The sequence below is a fragment of the Phyllostomus discolor genome, chromosome 12 (assembly GCF_004126475.2).
Source record: "Phyllostomus discolor isolate MPI-MPIP mPhyDis1 chromosome 12, mPhyDis1.pri.v3, whole genome shotgun sequence".
In the NCBI taxonomy this organism is placed as follows: Eukaryota; Metazoa; Chordata; class Mammalia; order Chiroptera; family Phyllostomidae; genus Phyllostomus; species Phyllostomus discolor.
This window is the reverse complement of record NC_040914.2, coordinates 27,891,553-27,910,063: the sequence shown is the minus strand read 5'-3', so window position 1 is coordinate 27,910,063 and position 18,511 is coordinate 27,891,553. Positions and strand designations below refer to the sequence as shown.

The 18,511-nt window shown below is 60.9% G+C and overlaps 1 protein-coding gene across 4 annotated transcripts; it reads left to right on the top strand.

Annotated features, from left to right (window-relative positions):
• The first annotated feature begins 437 nt into the window (after positions 1–437).
• Positions 438–17,676, top strand: ZNF787 (zinc finger protein 787). Of its 4 annotated transcripts, none has more exons than XM_036012737.1 (4): positions 438–829; positions 2,529–2,641; positions 10,856–10,944; positions 16,264–17,676. In XM_036012737.1, exons 2-4 carry the CDS (start codon positions 2,607–2,609, stop codon positions 17,328–17,330), a joined length of 1,191 nt encoding a protein of 396 aa, XP_035868630.1. In that variant the 5' UTR covers positions 438–829; positions 2,529–2,606; the 3' UTR covers positions 17,331–17,676. The 4 variants fall into 4 exon arrangements, with proteins under 4 accessions (XP_035868630.1, XP_035868629.1, XP_028385416.1 ...); XM_036012736.1 differs by having other exon boundaries at positions 2,505–2,641; XM_028529615.2 differs by lacking the exon at positions 2,529–2,641 and having other exon boundaries at positions 442–829.
• Positions 17,677–18,511: the final 835 nt, after the last annotated feature.

The window sequence follows — 18,511 nt, the reverse complement described above, 5'->3', positions numbered from 1 at the left end:
TGACCTGTCTGTCCTTCCTTAGCTGCAAAGTGGGGACAGATTAGAGGTTATTAATAGGAACTTATGCATGCAAAGCCCTTGGACGCTCGCACTGTGTTATTACTCCAGAGTGGAGAAACTGAGGCTGAGAGGTAGACGTGGACACAAAAGGCACCTAAAGGCCAGCACGCTCTGTCCACTCTCGAAAGGACCAGGGTCTAAGAGGCAGTCCCCTTCAGCACGCGGGCGTCGGTCACTGCGAGGAACATCGGCAGGGAAGGGGTTATGATGATAGAGAGGAAGACTGGAGGACCTGGGGCGGCACGAGAGGCCCTGGGCACTCGCTGCGAACCTCCCACCCGCCGCTGGCCCGGGGAGCGGACTGCGCAGGCGCGGGAGCCCCGCTCCCGGAGAGGGGGGCAAGTCTCTACACACCGGAAGTCTCCGCCTAACGGGCCCAGCCCGCGCCTCCGGTCCTGGGGGGGGGCGGGGCCGCAGCCCTTCGGCGCACCGCGCCATAGAGCGCGCCCGGAGGACCCGCATCCTAGACGTGCCCGGAAGTGGTTTCCTGAGCGCCGACTCCGCACCGTCAAGCCGGCGGGGGGGGCGGTGGCGGGGGGGGGGGAGGGTCGCGGGCTCACCATCCTAGAGCGACTGGAACGGGGTGGCGGCCGGAGGGGGTGGGGGAGGGGGGAAGCGGCGCGGGCGGAAGCGGCCAGGAAGGTCACTTCCGGCCTGGGTGCCCGTCCCCCTGACCCCAGGGTCTGAGTCGCCGCTGCTGCCGCTGCCACCATCCGCGAGGGAGGAGAGAGGAGAAGAAGTGCGGCACGGCGGCCCCGGGACCTAGGAGGTGAGGGGCGGGCGCGGGAGCGGAGGGCGTGCGTCCAGGGCCGGGGGGCGCGCCTCGGGAGCCAGGCTGCGGGCGGGGGGCAGGCGGGGAGGCGGGCGACGAGCGCGACTGGGCGGTGAGTGCGCGTGCGCGCTGCTGGGGGTGGGGGGGCGTGAGGGCGCGCGGCCGGCCAAGCGGGGCGGGGCGGGCGGGGGCGCGCCGCGGGGTAGCGCGTGCGCGGCGGGGAATGCGGGTGCGCGGTCGCGCTGAGGCGGGTAGCGCGCCCGGTAGGAGGGCGCGTGCGCAGCATTCGGGACACTGCCATGGGGCTTAGCTCTAGGGCTCAGCTCTAGGGCTCAGCATTGGGTGGGGTCGCCGCGTCCCCCTGGCCTTCCTGGCTGGTAGTGGCCGGAAGTGGTGGAGACTCTAGGGGAAGTTGAGGGTCTGGTTGGGGGTGGGCGTCGCGCTGGCCGGTCCCGCCTGACCGGAAGTCTGTCCCCCACTCCTTCCCCTTTTCAAAGCACCCAGACCCGTTGATGCCCCGGGCGGGCCGTGTGCGGCCTTTGATTCCGGCCGTAATTGAGGGTGTTTCGGCCGGCGGAGGCCCATTCATTCGTTCTGAGCGCGCGGGCGTAGGAAGCGCGTGCGCCTGGGGGGGGGAGTGGCTAGGCCAAGGTCAGATCCCTTGTGGTCCAGGTGCAGGGCGAGGACGGCGGTCGGGCCTGCTGGCTACCCCTGAGGCTTGCACCCCCCCCCCCCCACTGTGTCCCCCACTCCGGGGCACAAACAAAGGACACTCCAGTCTGTAGAGTTGAGCGTCCCTCAGATCTGCGCGATTCTGCAAGCCTAGGATCGCGCAATCAGCCAGAAACATAACCCAGGGATTTGAGAGTTGACAGTGAGTGTGGACGCAGGCTCCTCCAGTGTGAGGACGAAGGACAGGACCTGGAGCAGAGACGTAGACCTGGGCAGAGAGTCTCATCCGCTGACCAGAGGCCTCATGGAGAGGTCCAAGGGGCCAGGGTAGCCCAAAGCCCAGCCTAGCCCAGCCTAGCCCAGCTTAGCGGGGCGGTCCGACTTTTAGGAAGGGAGTGACTTGGCCGGGGTTTTCCTGTGTTTCCTGGTGTCAGGCTCCAGGTTGGGTAATGCCGAGGACCCAGCTGGGAGGCAGAACTGGCCTGGCTCGAGAAGCACAGGTGCTGTTGATCCCGGCTTATCTTCTCCCTAAGTCTGTAAGCCTCTTTGCTAAATGCAGCTGGCCTTCAGCGGCTGCTGGTACAGGCCTCCCCTTAGTTCCCTCTGTCTCAGCCTCAGGGAGGGTTCAGATCAGATTCCTCTCGGTTTGTATCTTCGTCCTTGCCTCCCGGAAGCCTTACAGAGCTACCCCCCCACCCCCACCCGGACACTACAGGAAGGATTTATCATGGTCCTGGGCCCCTGCTTTGGGGTCAGACAGACCTGGGTTTGAATCCCAACTCCACCAGTCAGACCTTTGTGACCTTAGATAATTAACTTGGGTTTCCACCCGGATAAAACAGGGATAATAATGGCGCTGACCTTGGTATACTTGCCTTTTAGAGCCAGAGAGGTGGTTGTAGAGCATGCAAAGGGCTCTGGAGCCAGGTGTTCTTAGCCTATCCTTGGCTTACTCTCTTCCAGCCCCATGACCTTAGACCTGTTGCTTCCTCTTTCCCAGGCTGTTTCCTCTTCGTCCCCAAAGGTGGAGAGCAGAGCCCACTCTTCCGTGGATAAACCTTGTCTATCAGCCTGCCGCACATTCCCGCCCTGTGCTGGGCACATGGGCAGAACCCTCTGCTCTGGGTGGGAGAAGAGGTTAGTTGGCACCATTTCTCCAGGCTCCCATGGGCCAGACCCAGAGCTGGGTGATGCTGGGTGTCAGTTCTGTTCTGGAGCAGCTCAGAACGCTGTGGGGAGACATGAGCACAGAAGCACCAGGCAGAGGGGTTGGGGGTTATGCAGAATAGTCCCCCTGGAGCTGTGGGAGTGGGGAGGGGAGGCAGGGTGCTGATGTTAGGGGCGATGTGGGCTCTCAGCACAGGAAAGATTTCGCAACCCAGGTCCAGGTGATTTTGAGAGTAGGTTTATTAAAGGCGGGGACAGCGAAATGAAGGAAGAGCTTAAGAAAGAAGCATTAACAGGAGTGAGCCTAGGCGGGGCTGCCTTGGCCCTTCGGAAACATGTGGAAGAGGCAGAAGAAGTGAGCCAGTGGGGCTGTGTGGACTCGGGAAACTAGTTCCTGAGGCAGAAGGAGGGCCCTTGGAGAAAGAAAGCAAAGGCACCCACCTTAGGAAAGAAGACGGGCTGAAGTCACAGGTGTGCTCTTGAGTGGGAGCTGTGCCGGGGTGGGGCGGGGGCACGGGTGTCAGTCTTCTGCCTTAATGGTTTTTATCTGTTTTCTAAAGGTGGGGACTTCAGGGGAGGTCTCAGGGGAGGGGGATCTCAGTAGAATGTTCATTAGCTGTCCATATCAGGGTGTGTGTCCTGCAGGGCCGTGGGCTCCACTGATTGGCTGGCACTGGGGCGGCAGTCCCTGGTCGATGCACTGGTCCTGATGCAGCCACGGTGCCGCTTCCCCTGGACTTGCTGCTTTCCTGGGCCTGGAGCTGAAACACAGTGGAGGCCTCCGCGTTGTCTCTAGTGTGACCAAAATGCTGGCTCTGTTCCTAAGGTTATTTGATGTGGGCCAGAACGCTGTTGTCCAGAGGGCTTGGTGCCGACAGGAGTGGTCTTGCCAGAGGGGAGGAGGGAGGGGGATCAGAGTGATGGGAGAGGCCAGTTCCAATCAGCTGCTGGTCTCAGTTTCCCCATTCCACTTGCCAAGGAATTTTCCCAGCTTTGTGCTCTCCTGCCTCACCGTGGTCAGGGTCAGGGAAGGATATTTGGGGGAAGTGGGTTTTCCTGAGACTCTAAGGACTGAGGAATGGGCTGGGAGAACCTTGGACTCTAGGAGGACAGTGATGAGCTGTGAGTGGGCCGTGGTGAAGGTCTGGCCACGTGGTTGTCACACAGGCCCCTAGCCTCGCTTGTTCCTCCTGGGCGCTACCCAGGGTGTCCTGCTGGAGGCGGACTGCAGATGTGACCACACTCGCTTGCCGAGCACTGGGCAGGCGCCTGCCTGGTGCTCACTGTCATAGGCTGTCAGAGGTCCTGGGTGGTGGTGGTCCCCTCATCTGAAGGGCCTGGGATGGAGCCCAGGCATCACACAGTGTCAGCGCCGGCTGCCTGTGGTTCCGGGGCATGGCCCTTGACTGTGGTGCTACCACCTCTGTTGTCCTGTTTCTTCCGGTGGAGGCTGGGGTCTGGGGAGATGGGCTGCTCTGCTGAGGCCTCTTAGGTGTCGGTCATCGGGCTGGGTTGGGCTGCTGGCTGGCTCAGGGGACTCCAAGAGCCTGCTCCTCACTTCAGGTGTGGCTTTCACAGCTGGCTGGCCAAGGGCAGGCAGGGGAGCTGTGCCACTGCCGGGGTCGGTAGCCCTGTTGCTGGGCCACAGAGAGCCATGGGCTTCCTGCTTCTGTCTGCGCCTGGCCTTTGTGCTGCCAGAACACTGGCTTCTCTCTGGTGGGAACGGGGAGTCTGGGGTGGCCTCGTGACAGGTGATGCAGGGGACGACCCAGGGAGGCATCAGGTGTGGTACCAGCCTTGAAGTGCAGGCAGGGCAGGGAGGGATGGGTTCCTGGGGCTGCTGTGTGTGGGTCTGTGCCAGGAGCTGGTCCCTGCCCTCTGGGAGTGGAGCTCAGGGCTCTCAGTCTGCTGGGGGCAGGGCCCCTCCTCCCCAGGGATGCAGGACTCACCTGTAATGATGGGAGGTACAGTGGACAAATACCACAGTCCTAAGGGAGACAGACAGAAACCTCCTTGGAGTCAGGCCGCCCAGCGAGTCCCGGCCCTGCTACCCCGGCTGTGGGACAGGGTGCTGTGTGCATCTGAGCCCTGGTGTGGGGCTCTGACCGGCCCAGCCAGTGCTGTGGCCCTTCACTGAGCACCCTGGCCCTGTGGGCACCTCACAGGACGCACTGGAGCAGAGGGTGGGGCCGGAGTCTGACTCGGCAGCCTGCTCCCGGAGCTTGTCTCTCCGGGTGGTTGCCTGTGGCCTCCCGCACCTGGGGTCTGCAGTGTAGCCTGTGCTTGGTGAACACGTTCTGCTGTGAGAGGACAGTTATACAGAGGGAAATGACTAGGCTGGGAAGGCTTCCTGGGGGAGGTGCTGTTTTCACCTCGCCCTGGCAACAGGCCTGGAAGGACGTGCCTGCAGAAAGGCCAGGGTGGGAGCTCATGCCCATCCAGAGGACGGGGGCTGGCCTGGCGGCCTGACCGAGGGTGACAGCCCTGAGGTGGCCCGTAGGGGTGTTCCAGATCTTTTGGCCTGATGAGTATTTTTGTTCGCTAAAGAATTTTCAGTTACTCACCAGCATTCAAGCATCTGGAAACCCTGGGTGGTGGCAGGTGGCCACTCCCAGGTGGGCCTGCTGCCCTACCAGTCGGTCAAGGTTCTAGGAGTTCTAGAAAGTCTGTCTTCTGGGGAAAGTGGGGCATGGTGATGAGGGCCACACATGCTCCCCTGACCTCACTCATGTTCTGGCCTGGGCCCTGGGGAGGCTGCCAAGGGCTGCAGGTGGGGTGATGGGCAGTGAGGGCATGAGTCCCAGGGGACCTGCGAGGCCAGGTGGTCCAGGTGTGAGAGGTGGGCGGAACGAGGCAGTGAGATGCCTTGGAGAGGCACCTGGTTGGGGAGTGAGGGGGAGATGGCAAGAGAAGAGAATGGGGCCTGCAGTGCCACTCTGTTGGCTGCACGGGGAACCTCAGGGAGGTGCAGGTAGCGTTCCGGGGCTGTGTGATCTCCTGGCTCAGTCTGAAGGGGGAGGGAAGTTCACCCAGACCAGCCACCAGGGTGGGGGGCAGAGATTTGCCCTAGTGTCTGACCATAGGTGAGGGCCACAGAGAGTCCAGGATTCAGGCCTGGAGGGAGGGCTGAAGCCGCTCACAGAGAAGGGAAGTGAGGACAGACTGATGCTGTGGGGCTTCCCACCCCTGGGGGCCACCCAGGGGGCAGTGCCAGCGGGCTGAGGGGGCTGTAAAGGTCAGAGGCAGCTGTGCTCAGTCGGCAGCAGTCCAGTGGGCGGGAGACCAGGCCCCAAGGAGGAAGTGAGGAAGACTCGTGGACGCTGGAAGGAGGAGGCCCTGTGATGTGATAGGGGCCAGGCATGGCCCCCAGGGAGGGGACACTCGAGCTCACCCTGGAAAGGTGAGCTGGCCCTGGCAGGTGGAGGACTGGGCGGGCTTTCTAGAGAGACAGGAGGTGGACTGGGTGTGGGGGACCCAAGGGGACTGCACCTTTGCAGGGTGCCTGGGGGGAGAGCGGACTGGCCGTGCAGTGGGGTGGTTTAGGCTGGGGTGGGGGCGGGGGTGATGTGAACTGAGCTTCCTCTAGGAAAACAGCGTTATTTAGGTGTGGTTCCCGCACTGTACCACCCATCCCCAGCTCGCCCAGTGGTGGTTGTGTTTGCAGGGGTGAGGCTGTCAGCACTGTGCTTTTAGGGTGTTCCTGGGATCCCCAAAAGAGACCCTACCCCGGCCCCAGGAGCCTCTGAGTGGTCATCTGGCCGTAGATCTGCCTGTGTGGACGTTTCATGTACAAGGGACACACTTGTTTGCTGAGGTGACATGCAAGGTGGCTGGTGTTGCAGTTCCGCCTTGGTCTCTATGACTCAGGTCTCAGCGAGCGAGAGTGTGCCGGGCTGTGTGGACGTGTTGTCATTCTCTGGGGCACGTGGCCAGAAGCAGGTGGTGGGGTCCCACGAGTCCAGGGCCTCCATGTCCTCGACCACACCTGCTGCCTTCTTCATCCGTCCCCGTGGTGTGTGTGTGTGCTCAGTGACAGTGACATTGAGCATCTTGTCACGTGCCTGTCAGCCCCTTGCGTGTTTTCTTTGGAGACGTGGCTGTTGTGATCCTTTGCCTTTTTTAACGGGTTATTTGACCTGCACGACTTACAAAGATGAGTTTGTCTTTGATTGGGGGGGGCAAGCAGGGGAACACCCATCCACGTGACTTCACGGGGTGGGGAGTCATGGCCTCAAAGTGGTTGCTGGGTTTGGTGAGCTGAGGGTTAGTGGGGCAGTGGTTTGGGTGTATGGGGGGGTCAGGGGAGGAGAGGAAGCAGGGAGTTGGGCGAAAGCTGGCGGGCTGGTGAGAGAAAGGCAGGAGCAGGGAGAGGAGAGGGCAGACAGTGCCTCCTGCCTGGGGAGAAGCCCAGTGAGTGAGCCAGCTGCTGCGGCTGCGGGGCGAGGTGGGGAGGAGGAGGAGGAGGAGGCGGGCTGGCATTAGAAGAAAGCGCTGGGTAATTGGTGGGCAGGCCTCCAGAGGAGGTAGGTTGGCTCTAATAACAACAATAACAATAATTTGTCTACAGCTTTGTAGCCGCTGGGCACCTACAGCTCTGCATGCTAATTGGATTGCTCAAGGGCCTGGCCAGGCTGGGCAGGGAGTGGGGATGTGGAGGGGCATGGCATGTCTTTGAGCATCCTGCTGCGAACTGGGGGAGCTGGGTGGGGAGGTTGAGGCAGGGTGGGAGCCCCTTCTCAGCTTCAAAGTTGGCCACTTCTGCAGTCAGACCCACTCTGGAATTGCCAGGGCCTTGTCCAGGGAGCTGTGGGCCTTGCCAGCCGGTGGGGCTGCCCAGGCCATGGCCCTCGTGGTGCTTCTCTGTAGTCACCGCTGATGGGAAGGGAACAGGACCAGAGGCCTTGTCAGCTGTGTGAGTGAGGGAGGGTGTCTGAATGAATGAAGGAGCGAGCAAGTGAGCAGGAAAGACCCGGGTCACGGTAGCGAATGCCCCTCTTGGCGTTCCCCAGGACCCTTGCAGCGCACACCCAGCTGGCCCTCGAGCACCCAGCTGTGCGCGTGCTTGTTGTTCCTGTGTGCTGAGGCCTGGAGCGGCCCAGCAGGTGTGCAGGGTCACTGGAATATGCAGGTAGAACCCATTCTTAGCTGGAGGGCAGGGTCAGGCGGGTGAGCCTCTGTGCCACCCCTCATCTCAGCCTCCACCTTCCCTCTGTCTGTGGGGGAGGCAGGCTTCTCCTCTGCCTTAAGCATTTAGGGTTTCCGGCGGGGCAAACTCGGATAAAAGAAGCCTAAGAATTGTGTTTCCGTGGCAGGAAGACCCGAAGGGTGCCCAGGCCAGCGTGTTGTACAGCTGGGGAGATCCTTGGAGGGTCTGTTTGCACAGATTGCTGCCTCGGCCTGACTCCCCATGGCTGGAGATAAGACTTTCTTCCTCCCTGCAGACGGGCACTCTCAGGGTGGGGCTGCGGCTTTATCTCCTGCTGTGGGAAGAAGGGGGGCTGAGTGCCCTTCTTGTATCTGCTGTTGCCTTGAAGTCAAGATAAACTGGCAAAGTGGGCTGTTTCTGGCACTTTTCCTCAAGTCCAGCCCTCCTGCTTCGTTCTCCTTCACCGTCTTCCCAGCCTTCCCCGCCACGGAAACTGTGGGAGGGTGTGTGTGCTCCTGTGTGCACGTTTCCTCTCTGCTGGGTCCTGACAGCGCAGCTCCTGGCTGTCAGTAAGCAGGCACCAGCTGAGAGGCGGCCTGCACTGTTTGCACTCTGCAGACAGAAGGGGCACTGTCCCCAGCTGCCCAGCCCAAGACTGCCCCCGAGCCCACGGGTCCCCTGGGACAGACGAGGGTGCCCGTGCTGCGGGAAGCCAGCCCCCTTCAGTGCTGCGCACCCAGTCATTCCAGGGGAGCACGGGGAGCCCTTGGCAAACAAGTCTGGACAGGAGAGGCAGAGGAGCAGCCTCTCCTGTCCCCCCCTGCCCCCCCCCCCGTGTTGGCATCTTTATAGCATCTTTGTTTACAGGGTAAATAAAGGGCCCAGTCTTCTTTTTTTAAATCCTCGCCAGCCAGAGGGTGTTGTGTTTTTTTTAAGATTTTATTTATTTTCATAGAGAGGGGAAGGGAGGGAGAGAAATGTCAGTTGGTTGCCTCGCACACGTCCCCAACCAGGGACCTGGCCCGCAACCCAGGCATGTACCCTGACTGGGAATAGAACTGACGACCTGTCAGTTCACATGCTGGCACTCAGGCCACTGAGCCACACAAGCCAGGGGGAGGATGTGTTTTTATTGATTTTAGAGAGGAAGGGGGAGAGAGAGAAAATCATCGATGGGAGAAACATCCATTCAGGGATCAAACCCATGAACTAGGTATGCACCCTGACTGGGAATCAAACCTGTGACCTTTTAGTGTAGGGGACAATGCTTTGATTAACTGAGCCACCCAGCCGGGGCCTAAAGTCTGTTCACTTTTTAGCTGAGCCGTAACTCCCACGCTGTGAGATTCACCCCTTTATGAGCGTGTGCAGTTAAGTGTGGCTCTCCTGTTCACACAGTGGGCAGCCATCACTGCTGTCTTGTCCCAGGTGCTCCGTCGGTCCAGAAACACCCTGTGTTCCCACCCCACCTGGCCGCATACCTCATCCCAGACACTTCTATGTGGCCCTTTGTGGCTGCTCCTTTCACCCAGCCTTTGGGTCATCTCTAGTTTCCTGCTGCTGTCAGCAACAGCACTGCGGGAACATTCAGCTCAGGTCTGTGTGGATACCTGCTGTGTTTCTTAGGCACACCTGGAGTGGAGTTGCAGGGTCGCCTGGTAACTGCTTCCCCTCTGAGGATCTGCCAGACCATTTTCCACAGCAGCTGTCTGGCCCCAGAGCCATGCACGAGGGCCCCCTTGCAGTGCCCGTGTTTACCAGGTGTAACCTGAGTGCCGTGTGAGTCTCCATCCTGCTTTACTCCACAACACTGCGAGATGGTCCCGTATGATGCACAATCCTCTTGGCCATCAAAAACAACATCAACAAAAAACTCGTCTTCTTCCCTTACCAGAGAAGCATTATTCGTTATTGTAAGAATGTTACAGTTGCACTTTGGGTTCTCAATGGGGACAGTCAGTGACTGCTGTTTTGGAGGCCGTGACACCCATGGGCCTTGTCCACTGGGTGTACCCCTGGGTGCTTTCCAGGTTTCCCCTCCTCTGAATCTTGCTGTGATGGACTTTTAAAATATGTCTGCAGGAAGCATTTTCTGAGGTTTGGGTTTCTTCTCAACAGGTGGAGGAGCAGGGTCACGGGTCAGAGGCTGCCTTGTGATTGGTCCATGTTGCCTGGACTGTGTGGGTTTTACCCACCCCCAGCTCCCTGTGTTGCAGGTGTTGGGTGCTCAGCACTTGCAGCATTGCGGGGTGGGAGAGGTGGGGAGTGGGGGCTTCTCTAAGGGGGTGAAGCCCCGATGCCCTGGTGGAAGGTGGCTGCAGGTGGGCACATCTGCCTCCTGTCCTGACCTCACGTGTCCTGGGAGTTGTCCCTGGAGCCTGGTAGGCCCTGAGTGATCTTGCTGCCCTGCCATGGCTGCTGCCATCCAGGTGTCTGTCCTTGTGCCTCCAACCTCGTTTCTGCATCTGTAAAACAAGTGTGATGGTGCCCACCTCAAAGGGACCCGCATTTCCAATGACTCTCCAGGCACAACCCAGCCTGTGAGGCCTGGCGGGAGAATCTGAGCACGCTCCCGCCGGCCTGGGTGTGCCCGGGTCTTTGCGTGCACTGTCCCTGTCTCCTTGCATGCCTCTCCTTCAGCCCGTGCCTCTGTGCCTGACTCTTCTTCCTGCCAGTTGTGGCCCCCGTCCTGGTCCTGCGGGACTCCTACATGAGAATATGGGGAAGGACTGAGGGAGGCTGTGTCCATAGGTCTCCGTGCGGGTTGGAAAGGGGGCTGTCACTGGGGTGTGCCGGTGGTTCTTGGAGGATGCAGCTTGCTTGCTGCACCTCTCATCCCCCAGACTGTGTGTCGCCTTGGGCTGGTCCCCTGTCTGGTGGAGACAAGAAGGCCAGGCCGTTTCTCCACCATCTTGCTGTCTGCAGAACCGGGCCGTGGGGGATTCTGCTGCGAGCAGTACTTGAGCTGAAATGCCCCCCACCCCTGCCTGTCAGGCGTCCCATAAACTCTTTTCTTCTCTCTCATCCCCTTTGTACAGTGACCCACACATGGAGCTGCGGGAAGAGGCCTGGTCTCCGGGGCCGCTGGATTCTGAGGACCAGCAGATGGCTAGTCACGAGAACCCAGGTGAGGTGGCCTCCGCAGGTGTCAGTGGGCCATGCCCGCCCCCCAGACCTGTGTCTCTGGGAGCACCCATCCTTCCTGCAGAGGCCCCTCCTGGGCTGGGGAGAGTCTGCAAGTTCCCTTCCAGCTGCCAGCCTCGGGGGCGCCTGTTCACCAGCCCTTGTTAGGTGTCGCTCCTGCCGCCCCCATTCTGCCGGCCGCAAACTTGGAGGGGGGCCATTGCTGCTGGTGGCCGGGACGTCACTGGTAGAGAAAGATCGGACTGCAGGGAAAGCTGGGCATCTGGGTTTTTGTGTGAAATCTTTCACTTTCAATTCGGCATCGGGTTTATTTAATAAAGTATCTAGGTTGAATAAAACATCCTTAAGTGGAAGCCATGTTCCCTGTCCAGGGGTTTCACGCGGGGCACTCAGGAAATAGAGTGTGACATCTTTCATGCTGCTGCCCATGCGTCTCCCTGCTGTTACTGGGACGGCCGCTGCGGAAATACTTCCGGTGCGCCCCGGTAGCGGAAGCAGCAGCTGACTGCAGAAGTGAGTGGGTGCGACCGCGTACTAATAAAACTATACGCAGTGCGGGCGCTGAATGTGTATCCCTGCTCCTGCATTGCCTGGATGTCTGGGGGGACAGGTTACGGGGCCCTGGGGATGGGAAGGGGTTGTGATGAAACTCCCCGGTGCCTCCTGCTTACACGTCTGAGGTCCGCGGAGGACCGGGAGGGGCCCCGGGGCAGATCCCGCCGCCTTGTTGCGGGTGAGCCGTAGGGGCCATGGGGCCTGCCTCCGTCCTCCCGTTTTCATCCCGGGCCTGCTCCCTCCTGTTTTCTGGCCTACGTCCTTGGCCGTTTTGCTTTTCAAAAATTAACTTGAAAATCTGGTTCACTGGAAATTTCAAACAAATAAGCAGGGTAATGACTATCCACTTTGCCCTACCAGCCTCAGTGGTTAGCAACACTTGGCCAGTCTCTTTTCACCACTGTCCCCCTAGTTCTGTGGGTTTGTTTTTCCTAGAATATTTTAATGAAAATTCCAAACATATCATTTCACCTATAAATTCTCCAACAGAGATAAGGACTCAAAAACAAACAAACAATCCCAACCAAATGAGAAAACCAACTACAGAATGTTATCTCACATAATAAAAAGTTACTCCTTAATATTATCTAACACCCAGTCCATGTTAAAATATTCAGAGATGTCTCCAAAATGTTATGTGTCCCTTGGAGTAAGCTAAGTTTTAACTTTACAAGTCACTTGGTAATATAGTTCTTTGCATATAACATGCAGGTGGGTTCTCATGTTCTCCTTGTCTAGCTTGCTATCCCCAACCTGTTTAACCTGTCAGGAGTCTGCTGGAAATCTCTGCTGGGGTGCCAGCACCTTGTAACGTCCCCTAGCTCTGCTGACCTCGGTCCCACCTGTGAGGTGACAGTGCTGGGCTGATGCCCCCTGGGGAGCCAGGAATAGCTCTGGTCCTGTCTTTCTGGCCTGTGAGGAACCTTGGGTCTGGGGCCTGGGGCAGGCACATGGGCGGCTAGGGGGCCTCCGTGGAGAGGTGAGTGACTATCTCCTGGTGCAATTCAGCCTAGCAGACTCCCATCCCAGCACAAGGAGCAGCCTGGCCCTGAGATGCCCTGGTGCCCCTGGCCAAGTAAAGGCAGGTCTTCCACTGACTTGGAGGCTCCGGGGGCCCCAGAGGAGTCACTGAAGGGGAGGAGAGAAGGGAGGTGGCGAGTGGATGCTGAGCCCCAGTGGGTGGAGAGGCTCTAGGCGATGGCGAGCAGGGTGCCGAGGATCCCTGGAGTGCTCATGTCTGTCATGGTCCAGGTGCAGCTTCACTCCAGGGGAAAAGTGGGCGGTGTGAGCCCAGACTCAGCCATCCAGTGGGATGGCCCTGCGGCCTCCTCCAGCCTGACCCCACACACACTGGACTTCTATGCATGTGCTCCTGCACTCAAATACACTCTGAAGGAAGCTGGTCAGCTCTGCCAGACCCCAGCCATTGGATTGCCAGATCGTCGGCTGCACTGATTTCCCTACCGTCCCTGTGTCCACAATTGGCATCCACCGTTGTCCACAGCTGTCAGTATGAACCTCTTGAAATGGAGGCCAGGTCCTGGCTCATCTGGAGTGGTGCCCATGCCCTGCGCTCATCTAGCCTGTGGCCGCCTGGCATGTCGTCCCCAGCACAGATGCGTCCCAGCACAGTTGATAGGAGCACTAACTTGTGTGGTATCACCAGCGGGATTCCAGCAAAGACCGCCTGTCTGGAGAAGGCCATCTGAGCACAGGCCTTGCTGTGCTCAGGAAGGGGCTGCCTGCTGAAGGAGATGTGGTAGCTGATGGACAGCTTGAGGAAGGACATGAGGCCGTGTGGCAGGGCCTGTGGGGACCCTTTCAGCTGCCCCAGGGAACCCACCCAGTGGTGGCTCCAACCAAAAAGATGTTGAATGGTCCTTGGCACCTGGCTGGAGGCGAGCAGTTCCAGGAGTGGTTAATTCAACCGTTCCTTTGGGAGCCACCGGTGTCCAGGCCCTGATGGCCTCTTCTGTGCTGTCCAGGGATAGAGCCTCAGCTCCAGCCATCACTCCCTCCTAGGAAACCACCAAGGACAGAGACACAGGAAGGAAAGGAAGGGTGGGGTGAGGGAGGCAGGGCCTGCTTCCTGGGCCCTCCTTTAGCCCCCAGCTCCAGTCTCACTGGCCAGATTGGGACACGTGACCTAGGGAGGTGCCCTTCAAGTCACCCTGACTGGTTTTTTCTGGCTCAGCGCCATGTTTGGGACTCTTCTGGCAAGGAGGAGGAGACTGCCCCTGCATCGTCCTGCACGGAGAATAGCATCGCGTGGTCTCACGAGGACTCCAGGAGCTGTCTGGAGCCATCATGGGGAAGGATGCTGAGCCTGGGGAATGTTCTGTGGAGGTGGCTGGCTGCTCTGGAGCTGTGAGCAGCCTTTCCCCAGGCCGTCGTGGGCCAGAGACTCCTTCCCCAAGGCCAGTGGCTTTGTAAACGTAGTGTTCCTTGGAGACGTTGGGCTGGGTGGTAGGGCCTCAGGATGAGATGTCTGAAGAAAAGATTCCAGCCCTCTGTCCTCAGAAGTTTGGACTTCCCCGCCCCGATGACAAGGAGGCACCTCAAGAGACATGGTGGAGGAGACAGTGTCCAGCAGGCCAGGCCCCAGCTGCCTTCGTTCCTGTGCGGCGGCTCCCACTCCCACGGCGTGTCCTCGTGACTGGTCAAGGCCCGGAGTTGACTACAGGATTGCTTTGTGGGTCTGCACATGCCCCAGGCGCCTGTATTTGTTTACATGGGTCTGAAGTAAAGTTCCCCAGGACAGCCCTGTGCCTACTGACAGCACAAGAAACATCTCTTCCCACCTTCTGTCATTCACCTGCTGGTCAGGTTGGCCCTGCTGCCGGGCTGTGACCTGTGGTGATCATGCTGCTCGGGCCGGCACGGCGCTTTTCCAGTCAGTGACTTAGATGGAAGAGGTCTAAGGAGTCGATTCTGCTTTCAGATGAGATCGACTTACCCAGGGCATTTGGGAACCTCAGAAATGTTATCCTTTTCCCTTGTATGTGAACCTTGGTGGGGAGTGAGTGTGTCCAGATTCCCGATGCTGTGTTGGTAGTGGCTGCTACTCCATGGATTTTCCCTGTGTGCCCCGAGCTCTGCACTGGGCACCCTGGGCCAGTGGGTCATCTCACGAAAGTCTCTCACCCTGCCTGGTCGGGATGCTGATGGGAGGTGCTGGGTGCAGGGACAGCAGTCTGCCGCACTATCTCACGGGCAAGTCCATGATGGTGAGGAGGGCAGATCTGCAGCCCAGAGCCCAGTAGGCTTCCCAGCTGCTGCCTCGGGCCCATGTCCTGGTGGCCCCAGCCTGGAGTTCCCAGGGTGGGATTCGAGGGGTGTGGGGCCAGGCAGTGGGGGCGTAGCAAGAGCCTTCAGGTCCATCTTGGGTCCTTAGCTACAGGTGTTCAGAAAGAGAAGCAATCCAAAAAATGAATAGAAATATGGAAGATCCTGAAGCTGAGGAGATGGCAACAAGAAAGATGGCAACCAGTGTTCTGGGAATCACCTGCAGGGGATGGAGCTGTGCTGTCCCCTCAGCTCACTGTCATGGGTCATCAAGCTCTAGACACCTCTGAGAGGTCACCTCGGATGCCTCACCTGAGCCCTGGATCCGAAAGCCCCACATAGAACACAGCCCCACACGGCAAACCCCCCTGCCCCCGGGGCCACACTGACAGCATGCCCTAGGCATGCAGGCGTCTCTGTGAGCCCAGAGTAGTCGGACAGGGACAGACTGGCAGCCACGTGCCTGTCTGGTGCGACTGTCCTTGGTACCTCGTGACCTGCTTCACATATTCACCCATGTGGTCTCGGGGACAATGTGGGGCAGTGTGTGCCTCACTGTGTGTGGTGCTGGAACACCGGAGTGTGCTCGGGGCACAGCTGGGCCACGCTGGGGTGGTCAGCCCCCTGGAGCCCTCTGGCTGGCACAGGCCCAGCCAGCTGGGGGAGCAGGAGTTGCAGCAGGTGCACAGACCTGTCTCCAGGTGGATGCGGGGGAGGTGGCCTTGCTCCTTTATCCCTGGAGACTGCTCAGGGCCAGGGTGGTGTAAATGTGCAAATGGCTGTGGGGGTGCCCTTGGTTTGCAGGCGGCAGGACCAGGGCCCCTCTGGGTAGCCAGGACTCACAGAAAACCAGGGGCGCGTGTGAGGAGGATGTTCTGTAACGGCGCCTGTGTTCCGTGAGGGCAGGTGGGGATCGGGACCACCGGCTGGCCTGTGGTTCCGTTCACCGGGCCGGTTCGTCTTCCTTCTCTCCTCCACTCTGTGGCCAGGGTCGTGTCCTGCAGCCCGCAGGTGATGCCATGGCTCTCCAGCTAGGGTGCTGTCAGGGTTCCTGGGCCCCGCCACCCTCTCCCTCTCAGTGAGCTCTCCCGAGAGCCTCCTGCCCCCAGCCTGGTGTCCCTGTCGCACCGCAGGCACTGTTCCGGGGGTGGGGTGACATCTGTGAGAAGTCCTGAGGGACAGGGAGTGGACAGGTGACAGTTTAGTGAAGAGGCAGGACTACTGGTACTCTGAGGGAAGGAGGGTGGGGGAGGGGTGGAGACGGACAGGACACCTCCGAGGGCCAGGGCGGTGCAGACAGGCGCGCCCTACTGAGGCCAGGTGTGGGGGGAGCCTGGGAGGGCACACAGAGGCCGGTGGGGCAGCCCAGGTGAAGCCCCCTGCCCTGCAGCTCTCACACCTGGGTGGGTCCTGTGTGAGTTTCTCTCTGACTCCTGTCACCTCCCACCCTCTTGCCTCCTAGTGGACATCCTCATAATGGATGACGACGACGTCCCCACCTGGCCCCCGACCAAGCTGTCCCCGCCCCAGTCGGCGCCCCCCGCTGGCCCCCCGCCTCGGCCTCGGCCACCTGCGCCGTACATCTGCAACGAGTGCGGCAAGAGCTTCAGCCACTGGTCCAAGCTGACGCGACACCAGCGCACGCACACGGGCGAGCGGCCCAACGCCTGCACCGACTGCGGCAAGACCTTCTCGCAGAGCTCGCACCTGGTGCAGCACCGGCGCATCCACACCGGCGAGAAGCCCTACGCCTGCTCCGAGTGCGGCAAGCGCTTCAGCTGGAGCTCTAACCTCATGCAGCACCAGCGCATCCACACGGGCGAGAAGCCCTACGCCTGCCCTGAGTGCGGCCGCAGCTTCACGCAGAGCAAGAGCCTGGCCAAGCACCGGCGCTCGCACAGCGGCCTGAAGCCCTTCGTTTGCCCGCGCTGCGGCCGCGGCTTCAGCCAGCCCAAGAGCCTGGCGCGCCACCTGCGCCTGCACCCAGAGCTGTCGGGGCCCGGCGTGGCGGCCAAGGTGCTGGCGGCCAGCGTGCGCCGGGCCAAGGCGCCTGAGGAGGCGGCGGCGGCGGACGGCGAGATCGCTATCCCTGTGGGCGACGGGGACGGGATCATCGTGGTGGGCGCACCGGGGGAGGGGGCCGCGGCGACTGCAGCCGTGGCGGGTGCGGGGGCCAAGGCGCCAGGGCCCCGCTCGCGGCGCGCGCCGGCCCCCAAACCATACGTGTGCATGGAGTGCGGGCAGGGCTTCGGGCAGGCGGCGGGGCTCCTGGCGCACCAGCGCGCCCAGCACGGGGACGGGCTCGGGGCGGCGGGGGGCGAGGAGCCCGCGCACATCTGCGTGGAGTGTGGTGAGGGCTTCGTGCAGGGCGCGGCGTTGCGTAGACACAAGAAGGTCCACGCGGTGGGCGCGCCCTCCGTCTGCAGCCGCTGCGGACAGAGCTACTACCGGGCTGGCGGGGACGAGGCTGACGAGGACGAGGCGGCCGGCGGCCAGTGCAGCGAGTGCCGCGGCGTGGAGGCTCGGTAGGGGTGGGGGGCCCGAGGGGGGGCAGGGCCCCTCGGGCTCGGCGGGAGCGATGGCGCAGGACCCAGAGACCCAGGGAGGAATGGACTGAGGGCGCCCCTACTCGCAGTGGCCTCAGGGAGGGGCGCCGGGGGGTGCTCGCCTGGCCTCCGCGCCCTCTGCGAGCCCTGGCGGTGGACCTGGCCTGCCCCTCATAGGTTCTCGGCGGAGCCCGAGGTAGAGGATGTGAACTAGAGACCAAGAGACGACAAACCCACTCGAGAAAGACCATTTCCTCACTTTCTCTTCCCTCACCATTGGGGGCGCGGCAAGGAGTGGAGAGGGAAGGGAAAGAGGGGTCCTTTTCCCTTTTAGAATTTTCTTTTAATTGTACCCACCTGACCCCACCCACCATTGTTTTTCTTCTCTCCCATGGGTTCGTTCTTTTTCTTGCCTAAGCCCTCTCTCCCCAGCCGGGCCTGGAGCACAGGAGTGTGGGAACGGAACTGGGCTGGCACAAGGCCCCCTCAGAGAACTGGGGTCCCTGTGTAGAGGCCTGGGCGGAGGCGGAGGGGTGCGGAGGCCAATAAAGGGCACTATCCGATTGTCTTTGCTGCGCCTGCTTTTTGGAGGGAGAGGAGGGCCGAGCCTGTGGAGGAACACCGCCCAGGGGCCAGGACCATGGAGCACAGTGGCGGTGGCTGGGCAGCTGCCCAGTGGATCCATGCCCACCTGGGCTGTTGTCCCTGAAGGTGATGCGACCTGGGTGCCTGCTGTGGGCTCTGGGTCACAGAGGGATGGCCACTACGTGTCCAGCCTTGTGAGGAGCTGCAGGCGGCTGCTTTTCAAAGGAATCCCTCAGTCTCAGTTAACATACGTCCTGTTCCCTTGGGGGGGGGGTGGCATTCCTACACAAGGCGGTGAGGAGCCTGTGCTGGCCTCCGCCAGCCCCAAGGCCCCTCCCTCCACCCCCTGCTGGGAGTGGGAGGGCTTGGCCTAGGGATGCACCTGGGCCCCCTCCTCACATCCCACTGGCGTGCAGGGCAGTCAGGGGGTGGGGGGTGGATGGAGGGTGAGGTTGGGTCATGTCTCATTGCAGAGGAGGCTGGAGGTGTCCCTGGCTGGGCTGCTGCTTCCCTGGGACGAAGCCACACTGTGGGCCGAGGATGAGGGACGGGTGGGCAGTCGCCCGTCTGCCTGGGCAG